At 40.5% G+C, this 18,855-nt stretch overlaps 1 protein-coding gene across 1 annotated transcript in view; it reads right to left on the bottom strand.

Moving 5' to 3' along the window:
- Positions 1 to 18,855, bottom strand: part of dgkg (diacylglycerol kinase, gamma) — a 185,885-nt gene that overhangs the window by 97,199 nt on the left and 69,831 nt on the right. The window contains exons 6-15 of the mRNA XM_080902601.1: positions 16,600 to 16,752; positions 16,132 to 16,181; positions 15,613 to 15,687; positions 15,106 to 15,225; positions 11,164 to 11,281; positions 10,605 to 10,693; positions 9,001 to 9,117; positions 7,792 to 7,890; positions 4,921 to 5,031; positions 4,755 to 4,828 (exon numbers count right to left, since the gene is read on the bottom strand). Of these exons, the coding sequence (XP_080758727.1) occupies positions 4,755 to 4,828; positions 4,921 to 5,031; positions 7,792 to 7,890; positions 9,001 to 9,117; positions 10,605 to 10,693; positions 11,164 to 11,281; positions 15,106 to 15,225; positions 15,613 to 15,687; positions 16,132 to 16,181; positions 16,600 to 16,752 (1,006 nt within the window). The remainder of the gene's footprint in view (positions 1 to 4,754; positions 4,829 to 4,920; positions 5,032 to 7,791; positions 7,891 to 9,000; positions 9,118 to 10,604; positions 10,694 to 11,163; positions 11,282 to 15,105; positions 15,226 to 15,612; positions 15,688 to 16,131; positions 16,182 to 16,599; positions 16,753 to 18,855) is intronic.

The following is an 18,855-nucleotide window of genomic DNA, read 5'->3' as shown; positions in this document are numbered from 1 at the left end:
TTCCTTCCCACTGTTGCCATGTGCTCACTCACTGTGGTTGTTCTAAATAAATAAAAATGTAAATGAACTGCATGATGTTGCCACAAAATCACCACGTTTCCCTAATGAGTGTAAACTTTTTGCCTTAGTGTAGCTTAGTCGAGTATAACTCTGCTGGGACAGCTGCATTCATATATATCTATATATATATTTACTGTTTTTCATAAGAATCTTTCATAGGTTTTTAGAGTTACAAAATGCATGCACATCATTCGTTTGTCAACAAATGTGTATGATATGAAGATCTCAAGTTTTCACTTTTATGTAATGGTATACAATCGAGGTGATATAAAAGTCATGACAACATGTATTTAACTTAGAATGTTATATGACTTCTGCAACCTCCACACACATCTGATTGCTCTGAATCGGTGTCCCATGTTCTGCAGGAAAGGTACAGGGTTTTTTTTGCATGCCCTTCATTTGGACAGTCATCTTTTTGTGTTCACAAGCGTTTTCAGTGAGCTGCTCATTGACAAGGCAGCTTCATGCAACCTCGTGGATATTACGTAAAGTGTTCATTAAAGCCTTCGCCAACATGTTCATGTGTGCCGTAAAACCAGTTTTACAGGCTTCTAATATCCTTCTACTGAGTGTACCAGTATACAGTGGGGCAAAAAAGTATTTAGTCAGCCACCGATTGTGCAAGTTCCCCCACTTAAAATGATGACAGAGGTCAGTAATTTGCACCAGAGGTACACTTCAACTGTGAGAGACAGAATGTGAAAAAAAAATCCATGAATCCACATGGTAGGATTTGTAAAGAATTTATTCGTAAATCAGGGTGGCAAATAAGTATTTGGTCAATAACAAAAATACAACTCAATACTTTGTAACATAACCTTTGTTGGCAATAACAGAGGTCAAACGTTTACTATAGGTCTTTACCAGGTTTGCACACACAGTAGCTGGTATTTTGGCCCATTCCTCCATGCAGATCTTCTCGAGAGCAGTGATGTTTTGGGGCTGTCGCCGAGCAACACGGACTTTCAACTCCCGCCACAGATTTTCTATGGGGTTGAGGTCTGGAGACTGGCTAGGCCACTCCAGGACTTTCAAATGCTTCTTACGGAGCCACTCCTTTGTTGCCCGGGCGGTGTGTTTTGGATCATTGTCATGTTGGAAGACCCAGCCTCGTTTCATCTTCAAAGTTCTCACTGATGGAAGGAGGTTTTGGCTCAAAATCTCACGATACATGGCCCCATTCATTCTGTCCTTAACACGGATCAGTCGTCCTGTCCCCTTGGCAGAAAAACAGCCCCATAGCATGATGTTTCCACCCCCATGCTTCACAGTAGGTATGGTGTTCTTGGGATGCAACTCAGTATTCTTCTTCCTCCAAACACGACGAGTTGAGTTTATACCAAAAAGTTCTACTTTGGTTTCATCTGACCACATGACATTCTCCCAATCCTCTGCTGTATCATCCATGTGCTCTCTGGCAAACTTCAGACGGGCCTGGACATGCACTGGCTTCAGCAGCGGAACACGTCTGGCACTGCGGGATTTGGTTCCCTGCCGTTGTAGTGTGTTACTGATGGTGACCTTTGTTACTTTGGTCCCAGCTCTCTGCAGGTCATTCACCAGGTCCCCCCGTGTGGTTCTGGGATCTTTGCTCACCGTTCTCATGATCATTTTGACCCCACGGGATGAGATCTTGCGTGGAGCCCCAGATCGAGGGAGATTATCAGTGGTCTTGTATGTCTTCCATTTTCTGATGATTGCTCCCACAGTTGATTTTTTCACACCAAGCTGCTTGCCTATTGTAGATTCACTCTTCCCAGTCTGGTGCAGGTCTACAATACTTTTCCTGGTGTCCTTCGAAAGCTCTTTGGTCTTGGCCATTGCTGAGTTTGGAGTCTGACTGTTTGAGGCTGTGGACAGGTGTCTTTTATACAGATGATGAGTTCAAACAGGTGCCATTCATACAGGTAACGAGTGGGGGACAGAAAAGCTTCTTACAGAAGACGTTACAGGTCTGTGAGAGCCAGAGATTTTCCTTGTTTGAGGTGACCAAATACTTATTTTCCACCCTGATTTACGAATAAATTCTTTACAAATCCTACCATGTGGATTCATGGATTTTTTTTTCACATTCTGTCTCTCACAGTTGAAGTGTACCTCTGGTGCAAATTACTGACCTCTGTCATCATTTTAAGTGGGGGAACTTGCACAATCGGTGGCTGACTAAATACTTTTTTGCCCCACTGTATTTATATCAGCTAGTGAATAAGTGCCTAAGCTCTCTATCCTATCTGTTGACACGTCTCTGGGTAGAAGAGAAGCTTTTACAACTCGTGCAGCGCTTGCAGTCATCACTCATAATAAAGATGAAACTGAACTCAGACATAAATAGCAGCCTCTGTCTCTGGTTTCCTGCTTAAACTGTTTATTTGTTCTATTAATAGATAATAATTTCCTTTCTAATTGTAACAAAAGAGTGCGTTGCTATGGTAATGTATCAAACTGGGGGAGAGCCACAGGCTTTTGTGAGTTAGGTGGGGTACAATGAGACAATGGAGACATGAATTTAAAGCTTGTATCTCTTCCTCTTTAAATGACAGCATTCAGAGCGTTGGCAGGGAGGTGAAGAAATGTTGGCGCCCTCTTTGGCATAAGTAAAAATACTGTCATTTTCTCATAATGGCTCCAAAAAAGCTTGAATCAAAGCTGATTTTAGTCTCAGCATCCTGCTAATGTAAATTAGCTTTCATTTCATTGGATGTGGGACATAGAAAGGATGTATAGAATCACCTGTCAAATCACATTCGTCTTAACTGCTTATCTAATTCAGGGTCACTGTAGGCTGGGGCTTATCTCGGCCAGTTCCAATTGAAAGAAAAAAAAAGAGGAATGCTGAAGAGGTTAGCTGACTTTGCCCCAAAGTAAAGTTTTAAAAAGCCTTTTTTCCTCCTAGAAGTTCTTTTTTTTTTTTTTTTTTTTTTTACCATTTTGCTCTTGAGGAATCATTCTATGGATTTCAACTCGGGAGTCTTTGAGTGTAACTAATTTGTCCATGCATATGAGGCCACCAGATCCATGTTGTATTTAGTATGCAAATAAAGGGGTCCTTCCTGTCCTTCTTCTTGTCATCTTTTCCAGATTAGATAATGCTAGAGTAGTTCCTTTTCTCCCCCGAAGGTTCTGTCTGTTTGATAGCAGCCTGCTGTCCACAGTTTTCAAAATATAATTTTCAAACTTTGCCTGGCAGTAGTTACCAAAAACACCTCAAGCTAATCATATCTAGGTGAAAATGGGGCCAAGGTCGGTCAAGGTTGATCGTCTTCAAACTTCGAAACAATACATTAGGCCTTTAGGGACATGAGAATTTGGGTTGGTTCACCTTGAAAGAAAGATTCCAAGAAACTATATCAAATAATATATCATAAGGACAGAGTTGTAAATCACATTATTTATTTTCTCAGTCTAACACCCTACAACATCACAATTATGCCTTAACAGCCGGACGTCATCATGTTGTAATAGAAACATCATAAAACATCAAAGTTTTAGGGGGAGACCCCATGATTCATGTAGTGTCTGAAACAAGCTGTTTTAGCTTCTTTGAGACAACTGTCCCCTTATTCTTTCATTATGTGAAACTCTGGACATGTTTAATGCGAACATGAAACACTATAATATAACATATGACAGCAGAATAAACCTCCCAACCAGAAGTGTATGGATAAGAACCTAAAATTACTGTCCTATTAGAAATTATCCACTACACGTTGATGATTTACATTTTGTGCATTGTTTTGTATTTACTTCTTTGTGTCTCAGTTCAGTATAGCTCCTGTAATATAATGGAATTCCCAGGTTGCTAGAAGAACAGTGAGAATAGACCTGAGAATAGCAGGATTATTAGTGGGAGGTGCTTAGGTAACAAACGTCCATGCACCAGGTGTGGTACACTTTTGTCTTGTTCAATGATGGGGTTGATTTAACAGAGCCCTCTAAGCTATGAGCAGTAAATGCACTGTGGGTTCTACACTTGCTGTAGTGGGTGCTTGTGTGTTATAGGAAAGCCAAGTTAGTCACTATAGCTGATAACTCGTGGGCCAGATGTTTTCTTTAGAGGTATGTCATAAACTTAGTTTAAAGAAAAACAAAGAAAACTGGTGTTAATGAAGTAACTTTTCACTCGTCTCATTTTATTTATACAGATCATTGTTAAAGCATTTCCTCGGGAATTTTAACCTCCAGCTTCCTCGAGTGTTGGCATTTATGTGTTTGGCAATTACTGAGCATGTTTGTTGCATTAATGTAATTGAATTCATGTATATGCCTGTTTATGCCTCTGCCGTCTTTTGAGCTTTTCCTTCAGTTTTACTTCCACCTGTCTCATCATTTTGATTGATTTCTTGATTTCTGCTTCAGTCTCCCTTCAGTCCTAGAGTGTCTGCGTTTGTTACTTTGTGTGCTTAAAATTTTTTGAAATTTACTTTGCTTTGTCTGCGAGTCTTGCATTTGGGTCCTCTTTGCCACAGCAGGGGACAGATTCATTTCTGTTTAGTGTTTAGTTTTTAAATGGAATAACTGACTATTACATACCTCAGATTTTACTCCATTTAATAAAAGAATAATGATAATGAATTTATGTTTGATTAATGAAATATTAACTATTTATCTCAAATGTCAAATGAGATTTATAACCTCTGTCTATTAAATCGAAGAGGTAAGCGAGAGTCGACCTGTGGGTGAGAGTAACTTACCGCTCCCCCTGTCTCCCTCCACTCTTGAGATTGACCAAAACCAGGAGTGGGTGAGTGCCTGGAAGCGGGGTTATCTGGATAGAGGAAGGACAGATTCAGGTAGCTGCTAACCAGCTTTATTTGCACCATGCAGAAATGACAGGTGCAGAGTGAGCGGCCAGCATACCTGGAGTGCTTGTCCATCTCCAGGGGAGAATTTAAAAGTCTGATTGGTGTCATCAGGGCTGGTGCTGGGAGGTGATTCCCCCTCCCCTCGCTTCACCCCAGAATGACGGTCCTGAGAATGAAGGTGAAGTGATTGACTGTGTACAGGTCACATTCATTAAATTAAATTACATTTTAGTTGTAAAATGACAAATGTACCTAACCTAGTCTGTACGACCTGTCTCTAAAAAAACTAAAAACAAAATACAAATTAAATGTCCAAGTCCATGAAAAAGCAGCTGGATAGCGCAGTGGCAACATTAGTGTCTTTGGAATAATAGCACAGGATTCTGATTCCAATTACGGCATGCCATTCACCGAACAGTCATCAGATACCATACTGGAATAATAAACTGTCCACAGGAGACAGATGCTCCTTATGTCGAGATGCAACAACTCCTCAGAATGTACAGGTCTCCAGCTGAAGTCCAGCACCCTGAGGCTCTATGAGCAACAGACAGTAGGAGGGCGAAGATTATTGAGTGTCAGTTACAACTCAGCAGCAAAAAATAAGCACCTATGAATACAGCAGGATGATAGCCCCCAAAGATGAGCTGCTCCAAGAGTGCCTCAGACAGCTAAAGACAGATGGTGATAAGGAAAAGGAAGAAAGAACTATGATGGAAGACCAAGCCTCTGCATGGGATGTACCATCAACAGACAGAGGAAAAAGCTGACATCAAGAAATTCTACCAGTGGCACGAAAAGAACCGAAGTAAAGGAAAGAACAGAGGCTCTGATCATGGCAGAATATATTCAGAGCCTCTGTTCTTTCCTGTTCTTATAAGAACTGGCCCTCAGCACCAGATTCACAGATGCAGGAGTCTATCATACAGTCAGGGCACAAACTGCAGATGCTCTCGAGGACCTAAGATTCAAGCTGGGGTAGTGTACACTGAGATAGTGTGCGTGAATATCTGTGCCACATGGGGACTAGAAGTCCCCAACTCCTGATAGGAGACACCACCAAAGGTAGTTGGGAACATCAGGGCTAAGGTGCTGTAGGACTTTGAGCTCCAGACAAGCAGTTGCTGGACAAACAAGTGGTGGCTGACAGGAGCAGATGTTTACAGATGTGATAGATGTGGTGATCATTAGAAGCTTTAACCCTGAAACTGGAAGAGTGGCTTCAGCAGATTCCAGAAAGTGCTCTGGCACTCAAGCTTGATATGTATCAGTTAGTCACTTATGGATTTGTGTGAGAAATTAAAAAGTGAGGAGCATAAAAATACTCCAATAATTGTTTTCACCACTAAAACAATCACTGCTTTTAATAATATTTGCTGATTGTGAAAAAGACGAACGTGTTTGGAGGTTGTAACTCGGCCATGCGGTGACAAAAGGAAGTTTTATAAATAACGATTTGTCACGTTTAACACTGACTTCCTTTGATTAACCTTCCAGAACCTCCACAGGGAGGTTTTTAGGAAACATTCAGTCATTTCACACAGAACATGAAATAGTTGCATAGCCATACATAGCAAATGTATAATGGCCGTGCATTATATCAGCATTAACTCATTATTGCTGTCACACTTGCCTCCTGTCTGGTGTCGGGATACCAGTGGATGTGCAGTAACCTTTCAAAACTAGAACGGGGAATGTCACAATGGGTGACATCACTGTGGTGACATTACATCTAACTACTTGTATTTAGAGAGAGTTTATGTCTGTAAATGGGTGATTACATAAAGGTAAATCTTTAAGAGCGAGAGACACAATATCAACAGAAAAATAAATACCTAAAAGTTATGAATTGATAAACTGATACCTGACCAAATGAGGTAAATGAATGCATCACAGAGTTTTCCTTAAATGTACTCTGTAGCTGCACGTCAAATGCACTGATTCTTATATAGCGCTTTTCTACTCTCCTGGAGCACTCAAAGTGCTGTATACAACACCCAATCACACCCATTCTCACAAGTGCTGACTCTAAACTGAGCTTTTCTAATGACATTCACACTCCGATGGATGCATCGGAGAGAAACTTGGGGTTAGTATCTTGCCCAAGGATACTTGGCATACAGACTGGAGGTGCCAAGGATCGAACCACAAACCTTCCGATCAGTAAGTGACCTGCTCTACCTCCTGAGCAACAGCCACCCGCAAATGCTTGATCAAATGCGTTGATCCGCATCTTCCGGGCAAGGACAGAGAGACTCAAGAGGAGCTTCTATCCCCAAGCCATCCGTGCCCTAAACACACACACCCGCCCTCTCACATCATCTATAATTGACTGAGACAGGACTCTTCCAGACACTAAACCAAGGAACAATGCACATTTCAATTCCTTTAATTTTAAATATGTTTATATTGTCTATCCTGTAAAATAGTCAGATATCTATTCATATTAATGTACAGAATTCACCTGCTTGCTGCTACTACTGCACATTCACCCAGTGTATATACTATATATATATATATATATATATATATATATATATATATATATATATATATATATATATATATATATATATATATATATATATATATATATATGATGTTCTTCCTCTACACCCCCCCCCCCCAATTTTTGCACATGTCGAGGAGCGTGTCAGGCTACATTTCACTGTGTGTTATACTTGTATAACTATGCATGTGACAAATAATAAAGAACCTTGAACCTTGAAATGCTTGATCTCACCCTTATGAAGTAGGTCTGTTTTTACCTACAGAACTGCAGCAACTTCTCCAAACTTCTAAACTCTGACCACATATTTTTTGTTAAATTGATTTTTAAAGAGTCCAATAAATGTTAAACTGGTGAATTAAAACTATTTGAGTTTTTGCTGTATGCACGCTCTCGTACAGAGGAATGCATTCTTACCAAGACGACAGGGCAGATGTACGAGGGCAACAGAGTGTGGTCCCTCAAGGCTCCTCCATCACACTCTGGCTTCACATTAGATGCACACTTATTATGGAGCTACAACAGAGAGGAAAGCCAGAAACATAAGAACTGTGGGCGTCATCCATCTGTGAGACTGAGTCTGTTAAACACTACCAGTACGAAAAGCTATTCTTCTGAGGGCATTCTCACTAATGGGCTGTATTGACTGTTTGACAGGTCATATAGGACCAATCAATAAGCTATCACTTTGTATTTCTGAGCAAGATGTCTTTAATACTGATACAAGAGATTTGTGAGAGCTTTGGCTGTGGGTTTTTGATAGTCATGAAAATTCAAAGTCAGCATTGACACCTAGAGGATCTGAAGTGCAATGACAAGTAAAATATATATGAAGGTCTGTGTATTCATGTATCACATTATGGAGACATTACAGTTTCAGTTATGTTGTGGTTTGTCTGATAGTAGTTTGCAGAAGGATTAGGTATATACTAAGAGAAGTAATGTACATGGGGTTACTCAGTACAAGCTGTACTTCAGATACTTTAATTAGTTTCACTGCTAAAATAATTACTGCTTTTAATAACACTATACTAATATTTAGCTTTATGTTATTATGGATAAAACTCCCATCAGTATATAGATACCTGTATACACATGCATCTCCAGTTACACTATTAGAGTGACTGATCAATCAATAATTATCATCTGGTAATAAAATATATATGATTTTGATTATTAAGTACACCAAGTGAAGGTAAAAATAGCCTTAAATACCACCTTTCTCTTGCTAGCTTTTTGCAAGTCAGACAATAAATTTGCACAAACACGTAAAAAATGAGTAAAAAACTGTTTTATAAAGGAACAGGGAATAGAGGACAACAGTAACACAAACACTTAAAACTATCTAACCTGGCTTAAAATATCTATTTAGGCTGTGCAAACGTTTCTTTAATTGAATTATGTTCTTCAGATTTTTTTCTATTTAAGGAACTGTCATCCATGTTCTTAAGGCTTTAGAGCTTACTTTGCTTTCACTTTAGCTAAGCAGCCTTTCCCTCATCTTCATCTTTGTCTATATCTACTGCTGTCTTCCTCTGTATGGCAGTGTTGACACTGCTGTGTACTTCTAGAGATTAATGTTTCCTGTTAATCGTTCATCTGAGTTTATATAAGGCAGCGACTCACAGTGATCTGACACCAGACGCAGTGCAGGCCAGTGAGGCCCTGGTAACATTTGATGCTTCTGTGACAGCGGTCGCACTTGGTAGGAGAGTTACCCTCCATCCATACATGCTGCATAGCCTAGAGAAACAACAGGAGAACAGGACATTTTTTATTCAAGTATTTAATGCTTTTCAATTTTGTATTCAATGGTGCATGCTGTTAGTTCAAATTCATTCATATTTTATTTCACAAATATTGCTGAACACCTTTTAAAAATATTGCAGAACTGGTTTCAAAATCTAGTAAATGTAAAGCAGCTATGAAATGCTGGTACTCCCCAGCACTGCTTATCTAAAGAGAAAACATGCATGAATAGAGCAACAGTAAGAACACTAACAGATGAGGCACATTTTCTAAGCTAAAAGGCAAAAGCATCTCTGCTAGCCTCAAGAATTTTGCTGAAACCTTGTTGCACATATTACAAACTTGTTTTGTTACCTCAGCAAAGCTCTGATAACAGCGGTTTTACAGTTGCCACTAATAGTCACGTTTGCTATTCAGTATCTATCTGTAGATTTTTTTTTCAAAGCACTTCAGTCAATTATACTTCCCATTCATGTGCTTATTGCTGTTCTATTAGTCATCTCTGCTGTAGAGATACGAGGAAATGAGTTGCACAAAATTATACAGTCACTGAAGTCCTATAAGGTGAGTATAATATGAAGTAAGATATTTTTTTTAATCTTGTAAAAGCTATTATCAATTTTTGCAAATTTCATTTTATTTATTTCATTTCATTATTTCTATTCACCACAGAGCACTGACAACATATCAAATGTTTAAACCCAGAAAATGTACAATTTAAAGAAAAAGTTCATTCATTTAATTAAAAATAAAAATTCATGCCATTAAAAACTCAATTTGAACAACAATGTTTCTCAAGAGAACTCTCATTGGGTCGAAGAAAATTAGAATCAGAATACTTTAATAATCTCTAAGGAAATTGTGTAAATTAGAAAAAGCTGGATTAGTAGGTTGCACTAAAAAGAAACAACTGGAGGAACAGTATGCAGTGAATTAGGTTAACTGGCAACAGGTCAGTAACACAAAGAGGTAGAAAAAGAACATCTTAGAGAGGCAGAGTTTCGTAGAAGCAATGGTCAGCAGAGGTTTGCCAAACAATTTCAGAGATGTCAGATCTGAAAAGTCCTTTCCAGTTCAAAAGTTTTGAAATGGAGAAAACAAAATACGCGCTCACAGTGGAAATAAAAAACAGATTACCAAAACAGTTCATCGGTAATCCAATATATTAAGTTAATAATTAGAGAGAGACTTTGCTCGAGGCTACAATGAAGCTCTAATAAGTCCAAAAGGAAGGAAATGTGCTCTACAAAGCATAATCAACATGTGACCCGAGTCAGTGTAATCATTCTCAACTGCTTCAGCGTGTCAGTGCTAAAACACAGAGAACCTTACATGACCTCAAAGGCAATCCCATGATCCTCGCTGCTCTTTTAAAAGAGACCACGAGCCAGCAGGAATCTGCTCAACAGGCTGCTCGGTATTCCCGTCTCATTACCCAGCAGCAACACTGTGTGCAGAATGAACCCTTTGATTGTACTTACGTTGGTGTGTCTGCGTGACTTGGCGTAGGTGCTGATGCAGGCAGCGATGTCTTTGGACACACAGCGTTCATGTACTGTGTATTTGCATACTAAAAAAAAACAAGGGTAAAATTACTTTATATCATAAACAAGCTGCAGAATTGTTAAACAATCTTTCTTAAACCTATTTGTCTTGTCCAGTAACTCCAACTGAAAACATGACTGGCAGGGAATTTAATAAGAAGTTAATTACACTGAAGATCATTTCAATCTATAAGTGCTTGCAATCAACAGTGACAATAACATCAGCCCTTCAGAAGCGGTTCCTACATGGGAGAATTCAGTAATGAAATTACACATAATGGCATCATTAATGCGTTTTTAATGCTGCCTGTGAGGACTTTTAATCGAAAACAACACTGACTCAGACACACTCAGGCACGATAAACGGCCTAAATTTCAGTCTGACATAGTGACAGTGACACTGAGAGGAGGAAGTCAGAGCAGGAGAATAATGGACACCAGGAGACGCAAAAGCAGAAAGACCAACAAGGAGACGTTGGAAGGTGCAGAGACTCACAGGAGCAGCAGAGGCCCTGTTTGCGCACTCCGAGCAGCATGGTATGGCAGTAGTTACAGTAGGCTGGTTTGTTGAAGTGCTTGAGACGCCAAACATGCTGCCCATCTTCCTGCACATTCTAGGACAACACAACAAGAGTGAAAATTTAAATAGGACACGATTCATTCTCCTAACAGGACCATCCCAACTAAACTCGAGCAACACTTAATTTCAGTGATATACAGCATGTTTTCTCTCCTGAATAACTGATTTAGCATCTATACATACTCCTGTAAGAAAAACCAGGAAAGAAAAAGGCCATGTCTGAAAAATGAAGCCAGTGTGGAAGTAGCAAAAACTGCAAATCTTCTAAAGACCTCTTCAGGCTGGCTCCAAAAGAGAGCCAGTCTCTGTGTAATCCCTATATAAAAATGCCCAACGTGCATCTTAAAAAAACACGTTAACAGCCTGGAGCAAAAAAATTTTGTTGTTCTTTATGGAAAATGCATCCTTTCAGAATAACTTTTATGGTGGTTACATTTATCTGATCTTAACAAAGGCAGCGATTAGCAGTCAGGCTTGTAGCACTGTAGTCTCCATTTCCACCTGTAGAGAATCACTGTGGTGATCTCTTTGGACTGCTTTTCATCTTTGCTTTGATTCATCTTTGATTGTGTGTCCTCATTACGATCGGTATTTTTGTTTATGTGTGGAACTGTAGCTATGGTAACGTTTCATAACTCGAAAGTAATGAAACGAATAAGAGTAGTGTAATGATATTGACAAAGGACGTACAATGTGTTTTCTTTATTTTTGATATATTAGATTTCAGAAAGCAACACTGTTACACAATCTGCAACTCAGGTGCACACAATAAAGAGAAAAGTCTAAAACAGGGGTCGGCAAACCTGGGAAGGGTTAACTGATGACTGGCCAGAGGGCATTTGCCTGTTGGGACTATGGTGATTTTTCATTTTTATGGGCCTATGATTTTATTTTTTTTATTTTTTAGTAACGGTATAAACAATGAAAGATGGTGGATTGGCCAGATGCTGGCAGATGTGTAAAAATAACTTGGTTGTTTGATGGTGGCTATGGTGGAGCTTCCACAGAGGCCAGCAGGTGGATGAGGGAAAGTGGAGGTAGGAGGAGGAGAGACCTGAGGCAACAGGTGAACTGAACTTCAGGTAAGAAGTTATGACCTGCAGTCTATCTGGGTCAGATATAAACCAAGTTTAGGTGGAGTTTTCGTTGTGCTGACTTTTTACAGTCAGTTACAATAACTCGTACTGCGTGCTAGCTAGCATGACGGAGTTTCTATATAGCTGGGTGGGTGCTATGATGTTTCTGATAGTGAACTTCATAAGGTTAGTTAGTAGAGTTGCCAACCGTCCCGTAAAAAATGGAATCGTCCCGTATTCAGAGAAAATAATACGAGTTTCGTATTGAGCTGAAAAGAAACAGTTTGTCCCGTACTTCAGCTAGAATGAAAGAAAAGAAGCTGGAGTTATTCTGTCTTCACGCTGCAGCTGACTCTTCTTCTCTCATTCTCTCCCCCTCCCTCTCCTGTTGCTACTTCAATCATGAAACTGATCAATGATCAGCTGATCGGCTTTTCTCTCTTGTTTGTTTATCGCCCACTTTGCGCCAGAAAGAGGAAACCAGCAGATAAGATAAGATAAGATAAGATAAGATAAGATAAGATAAGATAAGATAAGATAAGATAAGATAAGATAAGATAGGATAGAACTTTATTAATCCCTCGGGTGGGTTCCTCTGGGAAATTCGACTTCCAAAAAAAGCACAGCAACGACCGAAGTTACAGTTACAGAACTGTTATATATATATACACACACACACACACACACACACACACACACACACACACACACACACACACACACACATATATAAATACAGAGACAAATATAAATAAAATATACAAAGGGGATAAATAGAATAAATAGGAATAAAAAATAAAAATACAAGTGAATTGCACATTTCAAGTATTGAGTCTAATTGCACTGTTGACTATTTACAAAAAGTATTGCACAAGGTATTGTACAGTGAGGTGCAGAGGCACTACAGCTTAGTTGTTCCCCCCTCCTTTGTCCTCCTGTTTCCCCTCCCTCTCCCCTCCAGAGAGGAGTTAAACAGTCTGATGGCGTGTGGGACAAAGGAGATGTTGCGCTAAACAACAGCAGCACGTTTAAGCTTGATCAGCTGTTGTTAGAATTTGTTTAATATTAATTTCTAGCATCAGCTGATGTTTGCTGGAGCCACAGCTGTAAACCTGCTGGTCATGATGTCGGTTTGGATATGTGGTGAGAGGGAAACATGAAGATGAAACCAGGAGATGTCCTTACTGAATCATCAGAGCTGAACAGGTGATGGAGAAACAGGTTTACCTTTTAGGTGACATGAATGAGTTGAAGGGAAGTTATGAACTGTTTCTGAGAGACAAATAACACCAGGATCCTTTTCTAAGTAGCTGACAGCTGGTAACTGTGCAGGGGCGGGTCTAGCAAAGTTTTGCCAGGGGGGCAGGTAGGGCATTAACAGGGAGAGGGGGCACAAAGAAATACTTTTCTTTGTTCTTCTCATTTAAAATGTCTGGCTGTTATTAAATAATTATCTGAAGCTTACAACCAAAGTTTTTATCTGATGTAAAATGTATAGAAATCATACATATACCAACAAGATTTTACATCACTGTCACAACAGCGTTTGTTTTCATTCCAAGGCTTTATAACTTTAATACCTGGTGGGCCGGTCTCTAGTCAAAATGCCCGGGCCGATTTTTTGTCCCAGTCCAGCCCTGGGCACGACACGCAGTGAATTAATCTGAGAAGGTGCATTAAAAAACAAATGGCCGGGCCAGCGGTGCACATTGCAAATTAGCTTGCATAGACAGATTAGTTGTGCCGCTTCTTAATGACGGTATCTTAGCTAACAACTCCAACTACCAGATTCAACTTGTAATTGGCTAAAAATTACTTAGCCTACCGGTAAGAGGGACGTTGCTAGCTGGCAGTTTTTTCAAGCGATGTTGAAATTTCCACATTTCGACACTTCAAATGCTTCAGCGCAGCATCAGCATTCGTAGACTCGAGACTGATCAAACCAGAAAGCTTTAATGAGCAGCTGGATTTGTCTCGCAGTAACTGGCTGAGTTAATGCGACATTGAAATGCAGCTGATTGAAATAAAAACCTTGACTCTGTGGGGGTCAAAGTTTGCAGAAATACAAACGCAGCTGGAATCCATATCTGTGCGTGTTCATGGAGCTTGCATTTTCACCTGCTGGACATCACTACCTGACAAGTTTAACTGTCTTCAGAACATTGCAGAGGCCTTATTGACAGTATTTGGCTCTACATATCTGTGTGAGCAGATTTTCTCTCACATGAGTGTCCTCAGGCAGCCGTCTGAATGCTGGACACTCGGAGACCTGTGTCTCTGAGTGGGAGACCAGAGATCACATTAACATGTGTGTCTCTGTATTAACAGACATGCCATATTGGCCCAGTTTATTTTCCTTATCATTGTTGTGAGGAGACCATAAATAGCGTTTGCATTTTCTGTTGTACAGTTCATTTGCTGTTATGGATAAAAAGTGTCTTTGTTTTGTTTCAAAATAGCTGATAACTATTCGCTGATAGTTGCCAACATCTGCAAACAAATATAATTCTATTAAGTTGTTCTATATAGTGTGTAACTGTTAATATAGAGCGTTATTAAATGTATTGCTAATGCAATCATATGGCACATTGACTTCTGAGGAAAGTTTAGATGGCACTCATCATCAGAAAGGTTGCCGACCCCTGGTCTAAAATCTAAAACCTTAACAGTTCGTGTAGGTGAGTAAGAACCCTACAGTTCAATAAAAAAACACCAGAATAGTATAGAAATGCTTTCAAACACTGCAAGAACAAAGTAAACATACACTTTTCCAAGCACATACCGTATCCATGCCCAGCAGGACAAGTAAAGGGATGGTGGTGAGGCCTCCTCTGATCCACTCATCTAAGGTGACCGTCCCATCTCGGTCGTAGTCGATCTCTTCCATCATCTCTTTCAATATCTAAAGATACACAGGTACACTTCAGCCCATAAGTATTTGACTATGATACATATGTCTGTAATTTTGCACATCACAGTGGATTTTAGATCAGGCAAATATGACGCAACTGAAATGCAGAGTTAGTGTAATAATTCCCTCTAAATGTCAGAAAACCTCAGAATAAAGTGGGATAAAGTGGTTTTTATACATTGTGTACAAAATTAGATATATGTTCTCACTGGGTCTTAACTTTACTTTACTTTTTGGAATTAAAATCCACTTTATGGGTGTCAGCTTAGGTTTTGGGAGACATCAAGGATGCATAGACATTCGCATAGAGGCCTCAATAGATGTTTCTCTTTCTGTTCACCATCAGACTTTATTGCAACTGGGAGTGTGTTTGCTCACCGGTCGTAGTTCTGTTGAATCCCACTCCAGATACTCTGCCACATGCACCATCTGATTAATGATGCGATCCAGCTCCTATGTAAAGACAAAGCATAACTTACAGGACAGAGAAACTATCATTTTAGCTTTTAGAATAGCTTCTCATTTCAAGCACGGAGCAAATACCAGTCTTTTCCTGAACATGTTTTTTAGCCATTGTTATCGGAATTGTTCCGAACATGAAATGCAAAGTAAAACAAAGTCTGAATGTTTTATGTATTTCCCTCTTTGTATAACCTGTATCTGTCTGTTTATGTGATCTCTGTGACACGTGGCTAATATTAAACTTAAGAGATCCATTACAGATGATCTTATGTAAACACAAGGCTGTCACTGAATGTCGAGGTTACTATTCTTGGAGCTGCTGTGTACAAAGTGAAAAGAGAAGGAACAAAACACAGAGACGGAAAGACAGGGAGAGGCTGAGAGAGACGGAGAGGAAACATGAGGGAGATGCAAAAGCAAATGGAGTCCACTTACCGAGCTGTCCAGGACCCCATTGCCGTCTGTGTCGTACAGCCGGAACATGACTAGAGGGAAAGGAGAGAACAGAGATCCCATGATGACTCAGATAATTAGTAGCTCTCGGAAGCTGAAACATTCATTCCTGGACTCTATCCAGATGGCCACTGGGTTAAAGAAGTGCTTCTTCTGTACCGCAGCAAAGGAACTAATTAGAAGATTAGCCTTGATAGTCAGTGCCAATATAGCCACAGACAGTAAAGCATGTCACTGACCTGCCCTTTGAGGGAGCTGTTAGTGGTGTATCTAAGGCACTGTTGACACAGCCAGATGGAGGGAATAGCCTTATTACTTACTTTCTGTCAACCTGAGCTAGCAGGCTAGCTTTAGAGGCCACACACACTGCACATGTCAGCTGCTCCCACCTCTATCATACTCCCCACACACCCACACACACACAAACACACTTCCATCACTGTCACTTACACTCCAACTTGTCTTCAGGCGTCCCCCTCTCCAGCAGGGAAAGGTAGCAGACAATGTCCTTGAGAAAGACCACCTGGGGTGACGGCAGTGGGGAGGCTCGCTGAGGTGATGGGCTCCTCCGCAGTGACAAATGCTTCTCAGAGTGGGTCCTCTCTGTTGATGTACAACATAAACTTTCAAAGCTACTCATAGCACCCATCACTCTTTCTACTCCGCTGAGTTTCCTCATTAAGCATACACAGTAAAAGCACCAGTAAATTATACATTTAAGCATTCGTATGACACTTTGGAGAACCCCAATCACTGTGCATGTCCCTGAGACAGTGGAGAACCGGTGGACAAAACACCTCGCTGTACAGCTGCAACAGAAGCCATGTGAGGGGATGTAATTGGATTACCAGCACCTAGATGAAACAATTCAAGTTAAATCAATTCCACATTGCAGCACACACTAAACACATGGCTTATTCTGTTACTTCAACATTGAAAGCGTTCACCGAACTGCATTCTGAGTCTGCGGTTGAGTCCTGCCTGCTCAAGCTCAAGCCATAAACAGACTCAGCGGACTCAACTCTGTTCTTGTCACTGGCTCGTTCAGCAGGAAGCTCAGCTGGCGAGACACAAAGCTTCTCCCTGCGTCAAGGTAAGCAGAGTATGGATGATTTTTCAGTGGACTTTTGGATATTGGCTGAAGAGGCTGCCTCTGTCGATGAAATGATAGACTGACTTCGTTTATCAGGGTGGACAATTGAATGCGGGAACTTCATCCGAGGAAGGACTACGAATCCCGGGGACCTGCACACAAGAAAACGTCCAGTCTCGGCACCATTTCCTCAGAGCAACGAGCAGACTTGGAAGGAGAAACAGAGTGTGGAGAACAGCCCATGTAGCTGGGTTGTATTCATCTATCTCCTGTCAAACATCTCAAGCGCATCCAGGCTGGTGAGTGCTTGTACACTAGCAAAAAAAGGCATTTTCATTGATGTCTGTTCTCACCGGTTAAAACAGTGGTTCCCAAACTTCTTTTGCTGGGCCCCCCTTTGTTTTACAAGAAAAATGTGCACGCGCGCACACATCCTCCAACCACACACACCCATATTTTGCTCCATTGCGGTTTATTTCACACCTCAAACATTTAGTAAACAATTAAGCAAATAGACGTAATCTGCAATAAATTACAGGTAGTAATAAAATAAACTACTAACTCTTTTACGCTACGTCCGCACCTACGCGGGTATTTTTGAAAACGCAGCTGTTTCGTCCACACAAACGGTGTTTCGAATCACCGAAAACTGAGATTTTTTTTTTAAAACTCCTTTTTTGTGTTTATGTGTGGACGAGGAATACAGAGTTCGTCACACGACGTCAAAGGTATGTGCCTTTTTTCACGTCACGCTGTGCGCACGTCATTGTTTACATGAGATGAATTGCAGAATGGCAGATAGAGACGAAATACTGTTAATCTGACTATCTTCAGGTTTTACACGCTTACATACACACGCAGTTACTGTCCCTCCATTTAAAAAGGCAGAGGCGTCACGGTGTAATTATTTTGCGTGTAGTTGTTTTTTTCCTGTGTAATAATATTCAACATTGCTATCAATACATTTTTCAAAAAATGCCTCTCTGTGCAAAATGGGTTTAAAAACATAAACAGCTGTTGGATGCTGTTTGTCCGTGATTTGAACCGGGGAACAAATTGTGGCAGGATCAGCCTGATATTATTTGTATCCCACTGTAACTTTACTGTATAAAGAGCTAACATCTCCAAAATATCAGGAGTAGTTAGTCATTACAACAAGTGTTTGTGAACTAAAAATCAGGAATGTGGGTTACTGTTTGTCCGTGATTTGAACAGCCCAGCACGTGCTCCCGACGAAGGGAAAATTAATCCTGCAGGGGAGACCTACCTCGGCACTTGTGCAGGTGAAGCCAAAGGGAAGATATGCTTCATTATATTTTCTAGTCTTTGGCTTAGAAAGAAGTTGGTTTGGAAACACATTCAGCTATGCTTCATCTCCTGCTTTGCGTTTCTGTAGGCGCCCGTGCTAGCAGTGTCCAAGCGTTTTGTTTTTTTCCCCCCTTTTCATCCCGCGCGCCCCTTGCCATGGCTCTGCGCCCCCACTAGGGGGCGGGCCCCACATTGTGGGAAGGTCTGGGTTTAAAAGATGGAGCCTGGCAGTAAAGGTGGGGATACTGGCGGGGCAGGTGGGGCCTTTTCTTTGCACACTTCTACTTTGTCATTACTTATAGCCC

This window comes from Rhamphochromis sp. 'chilingali', assembly GCF_963969265.1.
Source record: "Rhamphochromis sp. 'chilingali' genome assembly, chromosome: 14".
NCBI lineage: Eukaryota > Metazoa > Chordata > Actinopteri > Cichliformes > Cichlidae > Rhamphochromis > Rhamphochromis sp. 'chilingali'.
The sequence above is the reverse complement of the archived record's forward strand: the minus strand, read 5'-3'. Positions and strand labels throughout refer to the sequence as shown.